This window comes from Oncorhynchus mykiss, chromosome 1 (genome assembly GCF_057628025.1).
Source record: "Oncorhynchus mykiss isolate SJ-2025 chromosome 1, ASM5762802v1, whole genome shotgun sequence".
Lineage (NCBI taxonomy): Eukaryota > Metazoa > Chordata > Actinopteri > Salmoniformes > Salmonidae > Oncorhynchus > Oncorhynchus mykiss.
In genome coordinates this window covers 30,988,416-31,006,319 of record NC_143022.1, presented here as the reverse complement: position 1 = coordinate 31,006,319, position 17,904 = coordinate 30,988,416, and the positions used below count along the sequence as shown (strand labels likewise).

The following is a 17,904-nucleotide window of genomic DNA, read 5'->3' as shown; positions in this document are numbered from 1 at the left end:
CAGACTTTGGTACGGAATATATTTGGATTCTGGAAAGTTGTGTGTAGTTTAAGTTATGAAATGTCAAATCTACCAAACTAGGTATAACTCACTATGTGGCCTGGGTAGGAAAAAGGCAAGAGGCAGACAGGTATTTAACAACCTGTTAAAAGACTGTCCGGGGACACCACAAACCAAACATCAGCCCATGTCTCCAAGCAGCACTCATTAGAAAACAAGCTGCTTCCAATTACAGTACAATTCAATGGCCAAATCAATCTCTCTCCTGCCCTCACTCTTTGATTACTTCAGAAAATATTTATATTTCCTAATAACTTGAGTTTAGTCCAATGGCTCATGATTAAGTCCAGACTGAGACAATAAATGCAGAGAGAGAGAGAGGTAGTGTGTGGGAAATATTTTATTTTTTCTATGTGCTCCACATTTGCTTTGTGGAAAACTTGCAATTGTACACTATGAAAATGTCAGTCTCAGCTGTGTAACAAATACAGATTTAAAGCTTTGCACAATCAGTTTTTTAAATAATTTACACCATTGTTTCATGTTAAAGTTAAATATAAAGCATGCACGTTGACATGACAAAATAAGAAATTGCTAATTGTTTGCTAATGTAGCCAATTTCATCTAGCTGTCACAACGGACATGAGAATGAGAATCAATTGTTATTAAATTCAACATTATGAGATAAAATGAGACAAATACAGCTGAAGTTACTTTGTAGATTTTATTAATGTCTTAAATTTGTGCTCTAGAATCAAAGATAGTATTATTCATTAAGTAAGTGTCAATCTATACATTCTGCAACAAAGTAATTTATAATGCTTTTACAAATCTGTATATCCTCATCCATTATCTTTGATATACAGTACCAGTCAAGTATGAACACAACTACACATTCAAGAGTTTTTCTTTATTTTTTGTATTTTCTCTATTGTAGAATCATAGTGAAGACATCAACACTATGAAATAACACATATGGAGTCATTTAGTAACCAAAAAAGTGTTAAACAAATCAAAATATAGTTGAGATTTTAGATTCATCAAAGTAGCCACCCTTTGCCTTGATGACAGCTTTGCACACTCTTGGCATTCTCTCAACCAGCTTCACCTGGAGTGCTTTTCCAACAGTCTTGAAGGAGTTCTCACATATGCTGAGCATTTGTTGGCTGCTTTTCCTTCACTCTGTGGTCCAACTCCTCCCAACCATCTCAATTGGATCCCGAGTGGTGCAGCGGTCTAAAACACTGCATCTCAGTACTAGAGGTGTCACTACAGACCCTGGATTGATTCCAGGCTGTACCACAACAGGCCGTGATTGGGAGTCCCATAGGGCGGCAGACAATTGGCCCAGCGTCATCAGGGTTTGGCCGGGGTAAGCCATCATTGTAAATAAGAATTTGTTCTTAACTGACTTGGCTAGTTAAATAAAGGTTAAATAAAAAAATAAAAAATGTTTTAAAAAATTGGGTTGAGGTCGGGTGATAGTGGAGGCCAGGTCATCTGATACAGCACTCCATCACTATCCTCCTTGGTCAATTTGCCCTTACACAGTCTGGAGGTGTGTTGGGTCATTGTCCTGTTGAAATACAAATGATAGTCCCTATAAGCACAAACCAGACGGGATGGCGTATTGCTGCAGAATGCTGTGGCAGCCATGCTGGTTAAGGGTGCCTTGAATTCTACATAAATCACTGATAGTGTCACCAGCAAAGCACCCCCACAACATCACACCTCCTCCTCCATGCTTCACGTTGGGAACCACACATGCGGTGATCATCCGTTAACCTACTCTGCGTCTCACAAAGACACGGCGGTTGAAACCAAAAATCTAAAATTTGGACTCATCAGACCAAATAATAGATTTCCACAGGTCTAATGTCCATTGCTTGTGTTTCTAGGCCCAAGCAAGTCTCTTCTAATTATTGATGTCCTTTAGTAGTGGTATCTTTGCAGAAATTCGAACGTGAAGGCCTGATTCACGCCATCTACTCTGAACAGTTGATGTTGAGATGTGTCTGTTACTTAAACTCTGTGAAGCAATTATTTGGGCTGCAATTTCTGAGGCTGGTAACTCCAATGAACTTATCCTCCGTAGCAGAGGTAACTCTGGGTCTTTCTCATGAGGACCGACACAGGAAAGAGACAGTTTCATCATAGCGCTTGATGGTTTTTGTGACTGCACTTGAAGAAACTTTCAAAGTTCTTGAAATTTTCCGTACTGACTGACCTTCATGTCTTAAAGTAATGATGGACTGTCGTTTCTCTTTGCTTATTTGAGCTGTTCTTGCCATAATATGGACTTGATCTTTTACTAAATAGGGCTATCTTTTGTATACTTTTCACAACACAACTGATTGGCTCAAACGCATTAAGGAGGAATGATATTCCACAAATTAACCTTTTAACAAGGCACACCTGTTAATTTAAATGCATTCCAGGTGACTACCTCATGAAGCTCATTGAGAGAATGCCAAGAGTGTGCAAAGCTGTCATCAAGGCAAAGGGTGGCTACTTTGAAGATTCTAAAATATATTTCGATTTTTTGAAACTGTTTTTTGGTTACTACATGATTCTATTTGTGTTATTTCATACTTTTGATGTCTTCACTATTATTCTTCAATAAAGAAAAATCCTTGTATGTATTGTATGTGTGTCCAAACTTTTGACTGGTATTGCAATTGTTTTGCTTAAGGTCATCAAATGTATGACATTTACACCAAGATTTGTGTAGAATCATTCTGTGAGGTTCACTAATGAACATGATTTTCAGAATTTATTTTAGTCAATATTTGTTCAATGGCATAATCGGGCCTTTAAATAAAGACTTGACTGTATTCTATCTCTTTTGTCAGGAAGTGAATGTACATCAAAGCACCCTTTTCCCAACACTGGCAAATCATCTTCTCCATCACATTTCAGTAGGTGGCCACATCCCTACCATGTGTCTGACACCAGTAGTGTCTACTGTCTGCTGGAGGTCATCACTGTATGGTACAGCAGTTCTGGAAGCCTTTTACGCCTGGTGGGGTGTGTGTGTCGGGGTAAATTTGATGCTTATATTTGGATAGAGAAAGATGCATTCTGGTATTATTAATACACAGTAATATATGTGCGATAGCAGCATGGTCATACTATGGACAAAGAGCATAGCTGGTTGTTGGCTTCCAAAGACACTAACAACACTGGAACAGGTTAACTATTTTCCATTCTATACATCATAATCATCATGTACAGGAAATGTAGTGGATAGGAAAGAAAGCACCCTGGCAATCAGCCTAACTAGAGATCGTTGAAACAAATTAATCCTTTGCCGTTTAAATTGACACTATAATCCATCATTGGCAAATCGAACTCTGTGAGCTATCTTGAAACTGCCGCCTTCTTAGATTGCCCCTTGGGGCGAACAGACACAGAGGGCAAAGAGAGTAATCTAAGCTGCTAAATGAAATCCATAACCCCCCCCCCCCCCCCAACACACACACACACACACACACACAATCATACACATGTACTGTACTTTACACACACAGTTTATTGAGCAGACCTTTAAAAACTATAATGTATTACTTCGGAGTCAATCAGTAGTGATATACAGTACTTGTTAATTGATTAAAAATGTGTTATACAAAACATCACATACCATGAAGCAACTATGTGTGTGCTGCTGTTGGTAAACACACCAAGGGGTTGAGATTTTCCCCTTTCATTATATTATATATACTACAACTGTGTTTTTATTACTTACCCCAAAGGAGATAAAACCATACCTACAATTTAATGTAAAGCCATTACTGTTCTGATTTCTTATACCACCAACGAATGCTCTCCTTCAAACAGTGTGTGATTATCCTCAGTATTTCAATTGGCCTGTGTACTAGGTTATTTACCTTTATTTTACCCAGTTCTTTGCCATTTTGGCATGTGTTTTACCCCCAGTCTCCTCCTCCACCTAAAACCAACAGACTATTCTACTTTTAATCTGATTTGTCCTAATAAAGATGAAGAAATCATCTGCCGACTATTAAACAATGGATATCCAAGTATCAACAATGGATTCATTGTAATGAACACTGCTTTAATGCTGAATTCACGAAATCAGTAATGTTTAAGATGTTTGCGTAGATAAGACATTGCTATACACACAGAGTGCCTCAACAAAGTACACATATTCACTATCAGTGTAATAAAATGTATCATTTGTAATCTCTTGATGCTTAATGTAGAAAAACATAGCCCTACCGATTATAAAAATCCTGACCTATACAATGAGAGTAGATTTTGTATCTCAAATATGCAGAGTCAATAAGTGTTCAATTTTTATGAACAATTGAAGTCAGATAGCATTGTGAGACATTGCAACTTTGTATGAATTCATGATAGCCATTTAATAGTTTGTTAGTGACAAACTTTACCTTAAATACTACAATAAGCTTCAGTTCTACAGTCGGCCTACGTAAAAGTCACACTAAGAATCCCTGAAAGTAATTATTTTGTAACTACTCAAAAGCCTATAATATCAGTTACAACCAGATGTAATAATTATGTTTTTATCCTCACAGAAGTCTGACTTGATTCCCAAATATGTTGTAATTTGTTCTACATAACTTTCAGCGTTAAGACAACACTGTTGCCTTGGGAATTGTGGACGGAGCAGTTTTTCACAGAACAATGTGCTCTCACAGGATGCACTCTACAGGAAAGCTTCAGGATTTCATGTTTCATGTTTTCATCTACAAAGTTACATTTCTGAAAAAGAGTCTGAGAAACATGAATATAACCATAACTTCACACTTGAATGGTCCACTATACACTGTATAATATGCATAGTGTGATTAGAATCCGATGTAAAACTATGACTATATGTTTCTGAAGAGAACATAAAGAAATGTTAATGTTGTTTTTTAAGGACAGTTGACATGTCACTCAAGGAAGACCAATAAAGGGCAGGGACGACTAGAGCTCTTTTACCCTGTCACAGATTAGTGGATGGAGCTCATTTGTGAGTGCTGTCTGTCTGTCTACCTGTCCATCAAACGGCTTCACTGAAGAGAGCCATGAAATCAATGTCAATTCTGTAGGAGGCAAATGTAGGTGTAAAATAAAAAAGTTATACCCCAGGCCAAATTACATTACAACACAGTTCATGACACTAGGAATATGCTCAGAAATTAGGTGAAAATAACATAAGTAACTATGCTATCTTCCCCAAAAATATTACTTGTTTCCATAGTACCTTAATTAATAACTTACACTTAAATACTTCACCACTAATATAATTGTTGAGGAGATTCAACAGGACATTTGTTTATGCAACTTCATGGATTGCTGATATAGATTAAAGAGTGAGATTCACACAGGCTAAAGTGTTGCCAGTGGTTGGCCTCTGGCTGTTTTTGGGGAGGATAGTTGTTTCCCCCTTGACATCTAACTCAATCAGCCTCTTCAAGTTGATTAGCCTGGTTAACCTTTGCACCCAGCTGGGTCTGGATGGGTTAATCAGGCCGGGATCTCAGAGGCCTTCAGGTCAGTATCCCTCTATCTCCCGCTTGAAGGACTTGGTGAAGGCAGAGATAAGATTAAAGTGAACTTTCATCCTTGCCTTGCAGCCTCACCCAAACACATAGAGGCTCACCTGCCACTGCCTGATCCCAGTATTGCCTACTCCTTTAATAAGCATGCATTTAACCATAGACATAATTTTTCAGAATATATCTCCTTTATCTATCAAATATGGCTATAGTAAGGAAGTAATGCATATTAGGTATTGTGTTTGAGTACCACTGTCAACAAGTAGGCCGATTCTTTAGGCTGCATATTTTCCCAAATGCTATTTTCTGGTCACCGAAAATGAGGTAGCCCTAGCTAATTATTGATAAATTAAAGCTAGAATCTTTAATTGAAAAAATAAGAGACCAGCACCCTGCCTGTGTTTTGGTAAAAAGCTGAGGGATGGACCTGGCGAAATGTAGCCACGCTCAAATTCATAAACAGAGCTATGAATGCACGGATTGATCATTAATGATATCCGAAGTATAGTTTTAAGCAGGGTTGTTTGTTTACATTTACAGTGTTTACAAACAGTGGAATAAAACATGATATGGTACTACAGTTGAACTAGGCTCATTATTCTTTAAAATCAATGGGTATATGATTCATTTATAAGTCCAAAATACATGTAGCAACTAAGGTTTCCAGCTTTAAGATCACGTTGTCAATTCATTTGATGACTAAACATAATTTTAGTGAACAAAGGTTGTACTGTTTCTTCATTTTTTAGCTTAACCTGTTACATGAGTGAAGTCTTTTTCAAAGCACGACCCTGAAATCAACCACTGACTTGGCCATTCACTGTCTATCGATTCACCTAACTGCGCTCATCTCGATCAGGGCACATCTTAAAGCCCTGTGTCCCAGAGTGCGCGCTTTGCTTTACAAACAATAATAAAGTGATTTACAGCTTTTCGGTGGACTGAGAATGGAAAATCGTTAAAGATCCTGAAAATTGTGTGTGATCAGTAAATATTTAGTGTGGCGACATCCTCGAGTCTCGTCCTAATCGATGTAGGTCCCGATGGGGGTGCGCTATTGTGTATGGAGGCTTGCTGTGCCCTATAGCCCATGCTTTTAGATTCTGTCTTGAGAGGGTCATTTTAGCCAAGAAATGCACCACCTAAAATAAAAGAAAATGTATTTTGTAACTGTAGGCTACTTTTATCATTGATTCATCATAGACATAAGTTTATCCAGAGAATGTGAAAAAGTATAGGACAAATCTGTTACTTTTCAACTGACGAAACTGCCCATATAGGCCTATTGCTGTCATTAGTTGTTATTCATTACTTGTCATCTCTATAGCTTTCGTTGTCCACACATAAATCTATAGGCCTATCGTGGCTAATCTACAAAAGTAGGCTAACGGTTTAAATGCGAATGTCTGGAAGGCTCTTAAAGGCCATATGAAAATATATACTTCACCCCCTGAACTTCACAAAGGACCAAAAACTGTGAATATATTCAACCGTATAGTCTCTCTCTCTCTCTCAGTACAGAGGTCAGGTCAAATCACACTCTCTCCCCCCTCTCTCCGTCCCCCTCTCGATGTCTTTCTCTCAGTGTGTTAGTGGAAGTTTGTTTGAAGACATATGAGGATGAGAACGTAGCCTACTATCAGTGAAGCTATCTCTCAATTGAAATGCGCCTATCTGAAAGCAAACCTCCCCTTGCCCTGTTCACTAACAACAGTTGTGGTTGTCAACCACATCAACCACAATGCAAATAGTAATATTAACATCAATAATTGGTCTACCAATACTTTCAAGTGTTACCAATAATAATAATAATATAGTTGTTACAACACACTGATATACATTTTTCAGCAACGAAGGGATATTTTACAATTTGGGGTTATCCACTTGTGAGCTAGACTATTGGTGTTATATGTTGAAACTGATTTACATCCAATATTCTGACACAAATTAAGCGATAATGTATAAAAGCATCACTACTTTAAATACAAACAGGTGTCTGTCTATATTCTGACTTCACCCCCTCCCTATACCTCTCATCCAGCCCACACAAAGCAGCGGCATACAGGCGCGTTTTTACCCATGCTATAGAACAGAAAACACGCACAGGAGCATATTGCTTTTACTTTTCTCCTTTTTAAAGACAGCCATATCAACCACTACTTATGAAGACAAGTCCATTTACATTACACGATTTAAGTTGAGCACATAAATTGAACTATTTCATTCCGTCTGGAAAGGACACCTTGCCTGTCTATTCTCGACATTATATCGAACAGAGAAGACTAGTAGATATTCTGATGAGAGAAGATGCTTCACGCTGCGGACGAATCGACGTATGCATTTGGTACGTTTGTGAGAATAGCCTATATACATTATTGTCTACAATAATCTCACGATCTATTTTATGAAACATATAGGTGGGTTTAGATGTAGCCTACAATGTGTTTCTGTTCAATATGTATTGCAATTAATGTTTCGATTAGACAATAATTATCTGGTTATGCGTCCTTGTATCTTTATCGTTTACCTGTAGCCTTGGTAAGACTCATTAGGTTTTAGCGATGTTTTAATGTAAAAAAATGTGGTGTTTTAAGACAAAACAGCTTTTTGATGTTTCCATTTTGATAGTCGTTTTATTTACGACCAAGACAACTACCTAATGCCAAGCATGCGCTCACATTCAAACATTTCATTAAGGAAACAAACATGACAAAATGTTTATACTCACCAATGGAGTGGCCATGCAGACTCCACAATACAACAATAAGATACACTGCAGACAGGGATATTATGTAGACCCTGGCGTTAACTTTAGCCATGACTGTTACGCTCAAGACCAAGTATTATATCAATCAACGAATAAAAGCCTATACAAACATTCCCTGTGCCTACAGAGCATATAGGATATGAAGAGCCGAAACAGAGACCTACACGCATACCTCGACGAAGTCCAAGTCAATTAGAAGACATTTTCTAAAACACTCAGTTTGAAATGGGAGCACGTTACTTTGGTCAACGTGGAAGACGAGAGAACGAGACATTTTCCATGTCGCAAGGCTCCTCGGAATTGAATCTCGATTTGAGACAGAAAGGATCCATACGCTAGGGGGCACCCAGATACTGTAATAGATCCCTTATTCTGTATCCCCCCCCCCCCATTGACAGCATATGCTCTGATTTAGCTCTGTAAATTTTTCACAAGACCCAACTTTGACAGCCCCATTGTGATTTTGAAAGTACCAGCTAACAATGCTCAGATTAGAAACTCCAAGGAGCATATAGGGGCCAATTTAGGCTAAATACTTCATAGATATGCTTGGTCTTCAAATGAAACACCATTCACTCAGGCCTATGCGACATATGTAGCATATGATAATAGATTAAGACATATACAGATATTGTTTAACAACCTTCAATACACTCCATGAATGTTGTTAGCTATAGCCTAGAAATCATGAACCAAAAAAAAAAACTAACAAAAGCTCACCATATCTCGGGTTTTCTGATTTGAATTGAGAGAGAGGTCCAAACTCTCATATAGGCTATGTCCATGGCAAATCATTGTGTTGTGGGCTACATCTTGGACGCTAAGGCTACCTAAAATAGGCCTACTTTATAGACTAGAATAGACTAACGATTACAATCCCTCGTGCTTGTGTTTAATTTATTGTAACTCTATAAAAAGCAATTGATCATATACTTGCAAATGTGTAGCCTACAGGTATTCATAATCATCACAATCAGAAGTATAAAAAAATAGAAAGAATTTAATAATAGGCCAATGCGTGAGTTGATAGAAGGAAGTCCTGGTGTGGCATGTTCTGAAATAAGATATATATTAGCTATTAGCCTATATTGTAATACAATGTACCATCACAGCATTGTGAATGAACATAGGCTAAGTTTTCTGATAATATGTCCTAATCAGTCTAATAAAACAACAATAATAGCCCTATTTGTATGCACCTTTCATACAGCAAATGTGTTGCAATGACAGGAACATTTTCAACAAGCAATGTTGTCATTTGTTTTGTACATAGCCATATCGTATAATAATGTTTAATTTAATCTAGATTAATTTATGATAGCCTACTTCTACTGCATTCTGCAATCTCTAATGTAGCCAAATGGTAGACTGAAGTTTGACTTTAATGCAGGAGCATGATAGGCTACTCCATCCCATGAAAGCATATATCAGATGTAAAAATACCATTCTCACCTCTCTCAGACTTGTAGATGTAAGGAAAAATAAACATCAGGAAACATTTATTAGGTTAGTGCTCTCCGGGATCCATGAGACGTCCATACCCTTAACCCTAACCTTACTCTAACCTTAACCATATCCCTTACCTAACCTAACAATTTTAAATGTAAACTTCAAGGGACACCCCAAGAAACCCTGATAGCAACGACCCACTGACTTAAGCTATACTCAGTCACATAAGAAACATTATGTGGTCATAGAATGTAATCATTGAACATGAATTTACATGTTTATTTAATGAAAAAATGTGAGTGAATTAGAAGCACGGTCCTCTCCTCTAAATCGTCTCCTTTTAGGACCAAGCATCTTCTCGACCCCTACCCAGCTTTGGCAAGGCACCAAGTAGCACAAGTACCGACTAGCCAATGGGGTTCAGGGGGAGCTCTGACCAGTCAAACACAGTCACTTTCCTTATATGGCAGCTCATCTCCATGGTAACATGTGCTAAGTTGCAGCAGTCGTGTCAAAGTTCACTATATAGAGAGCTCAGTGAGCTGATCAGAGAGAAAGCATTCTGCCAGCCAAGCTCCTACTATTCGCAATCACTTCCTAACCTCACCCTTTTTAACATATTTGATCACTTTTGATTCTCTGTTATTTTTCTTATTATTTTTCCGTGCATGAAGGAGGTTCTATAGGTTGTGATCTTTTTGTTGTATTATCACTTGCTTGTCGGAGAGTTGACTTCATATTTGACTAAAGCATTGGCTTCAGCTGCTCGCACCACCTCACAAGAAGAAAAGGGAGAAGCAGCAATATTTGTTTTACCAGTTGATGATTTTCATCAAGACTTGAGCTGGAACTTGATAGCGCTCTGCTGCTAGTGTGTAGCCTACATCAATTGTGTGTTTTATGCTGCTGTCACGTCGCCTACGTTCAACGTACTGCTCCGTTTATTGAATAGGCTACCTCATTTCATTATCGCAATCATTTGCTATTTTTTCCCCCTTGAAAGATATCCTGGATGGCTGACTGCAAGCGCCCCTGGACTTGGCCTCTAAGTGCAAGGCTGCGATTCAGCTCGCCATCACATCAGTTTTAAAACGTGTGCTTCGCATCGTCTACAACAGCAATATAATTTGACATTTTCGAAGATTCAACGAACAATCGACAACAGTAGGCTTTTAGCATTTTTGTTTTTGTTTTTTTACTATTAATTTTGATTACAGCGTGCTGCATTCTTTTGAGAAAACAAGCACCGCGAAACCAAAAACGGCAGACAAAAAGTTTCCTTACGTTGACTGATAGATATGGCAATGGTAGTGTGGAGAGGCTCCCAGGACGATGTGTCTGAGACCCAAGGTACCCTTTCTTCGCAATCTCAAGGAGGACTATCCCTTCCGACCCCTCAGATGAATCTGTCAGGCTCTCAGGTCGCCCCTCCGACCCCTCAGACAACCGTCCAAGGACCCCCGAACAACACTGTACAGTCTACGCCGACAAACCAGACGATGCAGTCGGAGAAACAGCAGCCACAGCACATAGAATGCGTTGTTTGCGGGGATAAATCTAGTGGTAAACACTATGGCCAGTTTACTTGCGAGGGGTGCAAAAGCTTCTTCAAACGGAGCGTACGAAGGAACCTCAGTTACACATGCCGTGCCAACAGGAATTGTCCCATTGACCAGCACCATCGCAATCAGTGTCAGTACTGCCGCCTCAAAAAATGTCTGAAAGTTGGCATGAGACGGGAAGGTATTGGGATTTTTATTTTCTTATTGATTTATTTGCGCTGTATGTAGTGCGCTGAATGAATTATGTAACTGTATGTGTTTCCGTCTCCCATATTCTCTCCCGGATTCTTCTTCCATAGGCTACGCGGCCGAAGCACGCTATGGGGCCGTCAGAATTTAGTGCTTAAGACCGATCGTAGCAAACCTTCCTTTTAGCCTTCAATTGAAGTGTTATATTTCTTAAACGCTATATTCATCATGTGGCCTTCACAAACAATAGTCAAAAGAGTTTGGATGGAGATTATTAGAACTGAATCGTCCTCTTGGAAGAGACAAAATGGATATGCATCTGTATTTGAATACAAGCGCATATACAACGTTATTATGGCGAGTGTGTAGTGAAGAGACAGCTTGTTTAGATCCCACGCATTACGTGTCGTGTTAATCTCGACCAGAAAACTGAGCTGTACATAGAAAATGGCATACGTGTATCATTAAAATTGTTATATTCAATGATCAGTCGAAAATAGTAGTCAATATAAAACAAGCCGAATAGATTTCTAAGTAGGTTAAGGGTTACAACATGCAGGGACTGCCTTGCCTTTGTGCTTCTAGTGAGCTCATGTTGTTGTAGCCAAACACCAAAATGAAAATGTAAAACCCAGATTTATAACTAGCCTAATTCGAAAATGTTCCATAGAGAACCATTACTTTTCTGGGCAATATGTTTGTATCGATCTCTACAGTAAATAACAGTCATTGTTTGTAAGTATGTAGGCTAGCCTATTTGTTGTAGCCTATGTACTTGTTTTAGTTTATAATGTTGGATCCATAGATTTCATCATAGCATTTGAAAAGCAAAAGTAATGTCTAAACTGGTACATCGCATGTGTATTCCTCGAACTGCTATAGTGTAACAACATTTGACATAGCCTCCTGGTCAGGAGGATTACAATGTCTCTTGATGTGTAGAATTCAGGCATCAATATCTGCAGTTTCTCTTTTTACTGCAGCGGTGCAACGGGGACGGATGCCACCCACACAGCCACACCATGGTCAGTTCGCCTTGACAAATGGGGACCCACTGCACTGCCATTCCTACTTATCCGGATATATATCTCTACTGCTACGAGCGGAGCCCTACCCAACGTCCCGGTATGGCAGTCAATGCATGCAACCCAACAACATCATGGGCATCGAGAACATATGTGAACTGGCGGCCAGGATGCTGTTCAGTGCCGTGGAGTGGGCCAGGAATATCCCCTTCTTTCCAGACCTTCAGATTACTGACCAGGTGGCTCTTCTGCGGTTGACCTGGAGTGAGTTATTTGTGCTCAACGCCGCACAGTGCTCCATGCCTCTCCATGTGGCTCCACTTCTGGCGGCGGCTGGCCTACACGCCTCCCCCATGTCTGCGGACAGAGTGGTTGCCTTTATGGACCACATTAGGATCTTCCAAGAACAAGTGGAAAAGCTGAAAGTTTTGCACGTTGACTCTGCTGAATACAGCTGCTTGAAGGCAATTGTGCTCTTCACTTCAGGTAAGCTCAAAATTGCAACAACAAAAAAACAATAGAATATATCATTTAAAGTTATGCGTTTAGAGAATGTGTTTAGGTCACGTGTGCTTTGTCTTTTCCTGTTGAAAACAATACTAGGCTAGGCATGCAATAGAATATATAAACAGTGTACATTTTCGCAAACGCCTGGCCTGTCCTAAAATCCCATAGAGGATAAAAACATAGGCCTGTGGCTATCAACTGCCTGTAGGCCTATATCACTGCACTGTTGGGCATTAGTCATAAAATGGCCCACCATTTTCATTTACTGCTTGGTCAGGCATAGGCACACTTGATTCAATTTGTGTCCACTCCCATTCATGAACTTAGAGATTAATACTGAATAACAAGTTTAGTCATATTAATTCCCCTTTCCCCCAATACAGCAACAGTTTGTGCCCCTTCATACAGTGTCCTAAATGCGCTGTCCCAAATATATACTCTGAATATAACTTTGACCCACATCATAAAAGTCACTCATATAAATATGTCAGTGGAGACATGCTATCAAAAACAAACTGTCGGTATTTTTGTTAAAGTTATACTTTGAGAATAGTTTGCTTTACCAATCAAATATTTTGTTTATGTCGTGAATAGATAACAACGTAGCATATTCTCGTCAGGGAGGGCCATAAATTGTAGGGAATAGCGTATTTTATTGACGGAATAGCTTATTTTATTGAAGATTTCATTAATAAAATAACAACTTTGCCTTTCTACAACATTTAGCCTGATCACACGACGGACATTACACACATTTCGGGGAAATACTTTCAATTTCCCTCTGTTCTCTTAGGAAGATCTAGGGATCCAATACATTTTATGGACTCCTTCCAGAACTGGGTCATGACCCAGACTACCCTCCTATATGATTACATTACATAATTAAAGTGGGGAATAAAGAAAAAGTGTGAAAATACACAAACTTACGTAGAAATAAGCAATTACTAATCTAACGTATAAGCCTTCAACATTTTATTATTTTTATGTAACTACTAACATTTAGCTATTGGTTTAGGCAAATTCTACAAAAATACCTGGGGATTTAAACAATATATCGTTGTGATAATGAATGCTTCATTTAGTCTATTTGAATCTTTATTTGATTGCATGTAGGCTATTATGTATTCCGTGAATAGGCTATGTAGACTACAAAAGTTTGCACTGCTAAGCTACATATCATTGATCCGCCATTTTTGGGGGTTATTACGGTGACTTGGTTAATACAATCGCTGTTTGTGGTTGTTTCGGTTTCGAGTCCTACTTCAAGCGAAATCACAACGCAGTAGCCTACAGAGGTCACCATGTCACAACTCTCACCCTGTCAGCGCGTGCGCGAGTGTGTATGTGTGTGTTTGTGTGTCTTAACCCAAACTACTATTAAAATGTAAACATTTGTGATTGAGTTCGATACTTGTCTAGTTGATTACAAACAATTGCCAGTTTCCAAATATAAGGCAACAAAAAAGGAATTTGCCTGTTCTTATTCACCGCACTACCGTGCCACTAATAATCACAAAGCATATTGATGATTAGCCTATGCACAGGACATAAATGGTGACTATTATTAGACAGTTTATCAATAAAATAATGTAGGCCTACTGAATATGATATTTATGTTGATATTAGTAGCGATAACTGAATGTTATGTTTGATTATACATAATCACAGTTGGATTGTTTTTTGATTGTTTAATCAATATGCAATATAGGTTGTTATATTATGGCCTACAAGCACACCTCAGCGGCCACAGTCAAAATCATTCTGATTTAACACCGCAAACAGGGTATGTTTTCTTTAAATTTACAAGCAGCCCAAATGACTAAACATTGTTTGTACTTTAAGCGCACCTGTCACCGTCATATATATATATATATATATATATATATATATATATTGCCAACGAGAGGGATATTATGCATTAGTAGTGTTCTGTCGTAAATATGTGTTGAATTTTGGGTCCAGCATGATTAATGTTTATTTTATTTTTTTCAGACGCTTGTGGCCTCTCAGATGTGGCCCATGTGGAAAGTTTGCAAGAGAAGTCCCAGTGTGCCCTGGAGGAATATGTTCGGAGCCAGTATCCCAACCAGCCAACACGATTTGGGAAGTTGTTACTTCGCTTGCCTTCACTGCGCACAGTGTCTTCATCGGTCATAGAGCAATTGTTTTTCGTCCGATTGGTAGGTAAAACCCCAATTGAAACCCTCATCAGGGATATGTTGCTTTCGGGGAGCAGTTTTAACTGGCCTTACATGTCAATTCAGTAAGCAGAAGGAATGAACAAAGGGGTTAAGAATGGTTAGTGCTTCTTTTGTAGAAGGAAAACGGCTGTTACAAGAGCTTGCTTTCACAAAGAAAGACATTGTCATAAATGACTGTGAATTTAAAAAATTGAGACATTCATCGAACTTTCAAAATGCAGATAAAAGCTCCCCGTGTCATTCGGAATAAGTTGCTTCTTATCCATTTTTTAAGAAAAATAAATAAAACGAAAACAAAAATAAGGAAAATGATTTTGGTAATCCTCAAATCGAAAATGAAACTATAAAGTGCATTTAAAATGAGTATTTGGAAAAACTTAGGAGAAAAGAAAAAGTAAGTTTTCTTTTTCCAAATTAGCCTACTTGTCCTGTGTCCATGTATCTAGCTATTTTTTGTACTTTTATTTTGTTCCTCCTTTCTGGTTCCAAACCGGCCTATGTGATTCTGTAGTACAGATGGTGTTCTTTTCTAAAACCATGACTTCTTTTGAAACAGTTAAGTAATGTAAAATGTTCTTCAAGAATTAAAACTAAATCCACAGCAATATAGGAAAGGCTTATAACTACATGCTTAATGCTGCAAACGCACTTACTCTTAGGATGACCCACACTAAACTGGGCAAGGGAGTTTCTTTTGGTGTTCAAGTTCAACTTTCTGATCCAGCTAAATCATTTCTCTTTCCAATTGAGAATATAGCCTATAGCCTAGGCTACGTGATGTTCCAGGGTTGCCCTGTTTTGCCATTGCTAAGTTGAGCCATTCGAACCACATCAGCTCTTAATATAGAACAAGGATTCTACAAGGCACTGTCGACAGTAAAACAGCTATTACAGAACAGTGAATTAAATAGCCTGCATACTGGCAACCTATGTTTAATGAACCCCTTTCTGGCTGTATTCAACTTTGTGTGTCCCCTCATGCACCCAGTTCGAAATGTTTGGCATTCATTTGCAGACAGTTCAACAAAATTATTAAAGCCTTGAGATATGGGCTACTGAAGGATGAGTGTGGCTTGTAAACGTAGATGCACAGCTATTTTAATTGTTATGTTCATTTAGATATGGTATTAACTACCAATCCATTGAACATTGTGTCTTGCAATGTATAGGCCGAAACATCAATCAAAACATCTAGTCATACAATATCTTATTTTGAAATTGGAAAGGTCAAGGGTCATATACCTTTTATGTAGGCCTACAGCTGGAATAGTGTTTAATAGCAGTATTATTACGATATCCCTGAAATGTCACCCTCTCTACACTTCAAGCATTAAGTGCCTGAAAAGTAATTTCTTATCAAAACGTTGTTTAAGTATACAACTTTGGGAACACTATTAGATTTGAAACTTCAGTCTTATGCTCATGTATTTCACCTGAAAAACATTAATTAGAGGCAGTATTGTTGTAAATATAGGTCAATTCATTTCAAAGAGTTTTCCTTTATACAAAGTATATGTGATTAAGAAAAACTGTGGTTGCCATTTTTTCGGTAATACAACGTCTTCAATTGAGTGACAGATTTAGCTAGTAGCACTGAAAGTTATGTTTGTAATGTATATACATATTACGACAAAAATGTTTTCTTTTTCATGTATTTAGACTGTGAATGCATGGCCACAGGTCGCTAACCTATTTTATCTTTGATATATATAAATGTAAATGTTTTTGACTGTATAGATATAATCTGTGCATTCAGTACACTAGCCCTTGTATTTAAAAAAGAAACAAAACGTTCAACAATAGGCTAAGACTAAACAGGGTGAGCTGGTTTGGAAAGGAGTAGCTATTTTGACTTAGTGTTCTGCTCCTTTGGTCTGTGACAGATGCCTTGTGTGTGTGTGTGTGTGTGTGTGTGTGTGTGTGTGTGTGTGTGTGTGTGTGTGTGTGTGTGTGTGTGTGTGTGTGTGTGTGTGTGTGTGTGTGTGTGTGTGTGTGTGTGTAAGCTAGCAATTTTGTCCTTGTTTTTGGGGCTTTTCTTCAACACACAAGACACCATGTTGTGGTTGGACATAAAGGGATCATATTATGTAGTTGATTGAACAGTGCTCTTTGGCTGTTCCCATGCCACATATGGACCAGAGAATGATACATGATTGTAATTATGAACAGTTTAAACTGACCCACGTTTTTATATAAATATATAAAAATATATGACTGCAGGGTATTGATAACGTATAGATACTTTTTTTATGATGATTATGATTATTAATTGCAAGTGATATATGTGAGTGTGTGTGGAAGTTTATAGTTGAACACAATTCTTGTTTGTTTGTGTTAGCTTATTGTAAACAAGCATTCTGCTGTAAATTTGTTCTTGGTATTAAATTATAATTTATGAATTGGAAAACAAAACGTTTTTTCATGTTTTTATTACTAAACAGTCAAAATAATGTGTGTGCATGTATGTGTGTATATAAATGTGTGTGTGTGAGAGGTGGAGAGAAAGAGAGACAGAGAGACAGAGGGACAGAGAGACAGAGAGAGAGAGAGAGAAAGGGGGGGAGACAGAGAGAGCGTGAGAGAGACTATTGGGCATATGCAATTATTGGCGTCACAAATTGAAGTGAAGTTGTCCTATGTGTATCAACATAAAGGAGAGGGCTGTTGGTATATAGG

The 17,904-nt window shown here is 38.2% G+C and overlaps 1 protein-coding gene and 1 long non-coding RNA gene across 4 annotated transcripts; one reads left to right on the top strand and one right to left on the bottom strand.

Annotated features, from left to right (window-relative positions):
- Window positions 1-384: 384 nt before the first annotated feature.
- On the bottom strand, window positions 385-8,620 carry LOC149985472 (uncharacterized). Of its 2 annotated transcripts, none has more exons than XR_016492891.1 (2): window positions 8,257-8,620; window positions 385-1,576 (listed from the first exon to the last, which is right to left on the bottom strand). It is a non-coding gene; the product is annotated as an uncharacterized LOC149985472 (long non-coding RNA). The 2 variants fall into 2 exon arrangements; XR_016492878.1 differs by having other exon boundaries at window positions 8,456-8,605.
- A 1,585-nt stretch (window positions 8,621-10,205) lies between these two features.
- Window positions 10,206-17,640, top strand: nr2f2 (nuclear receptor subfamily 2, group F, member 2). Of its 2 annotated transcripts, none has more exons than XM_021598185.3 (3): window positions 10,206-11,487; window positions 12,479-13,006; window positions 15,020-17,640. In XM_021598185.3, the coding sequence occupies exons 1-3, from the start codon at window positions 11,043-11,045 to the stop codon at window positions 15,292-15,294; spliced, it is 1,248 nt and encodes a 415-aa protein (XP_021453860.1). In that variant the 5' UTR covers window positions 10,206-11,042; the 3' UTR covers window positions 15,295-17,640. The 2 variants fall into 2 exon arrangements, with proteins under 2 accessions (XP_021453860.1, XP_021453854.1); XM_021598179.3 differs by having other exon boundaries at window positions 10,208-11,487; window positions 12,461-13,006.
- The last annotated feature ends 264 nt before the right edge of the window (window positions 17,641-17,904 follow it).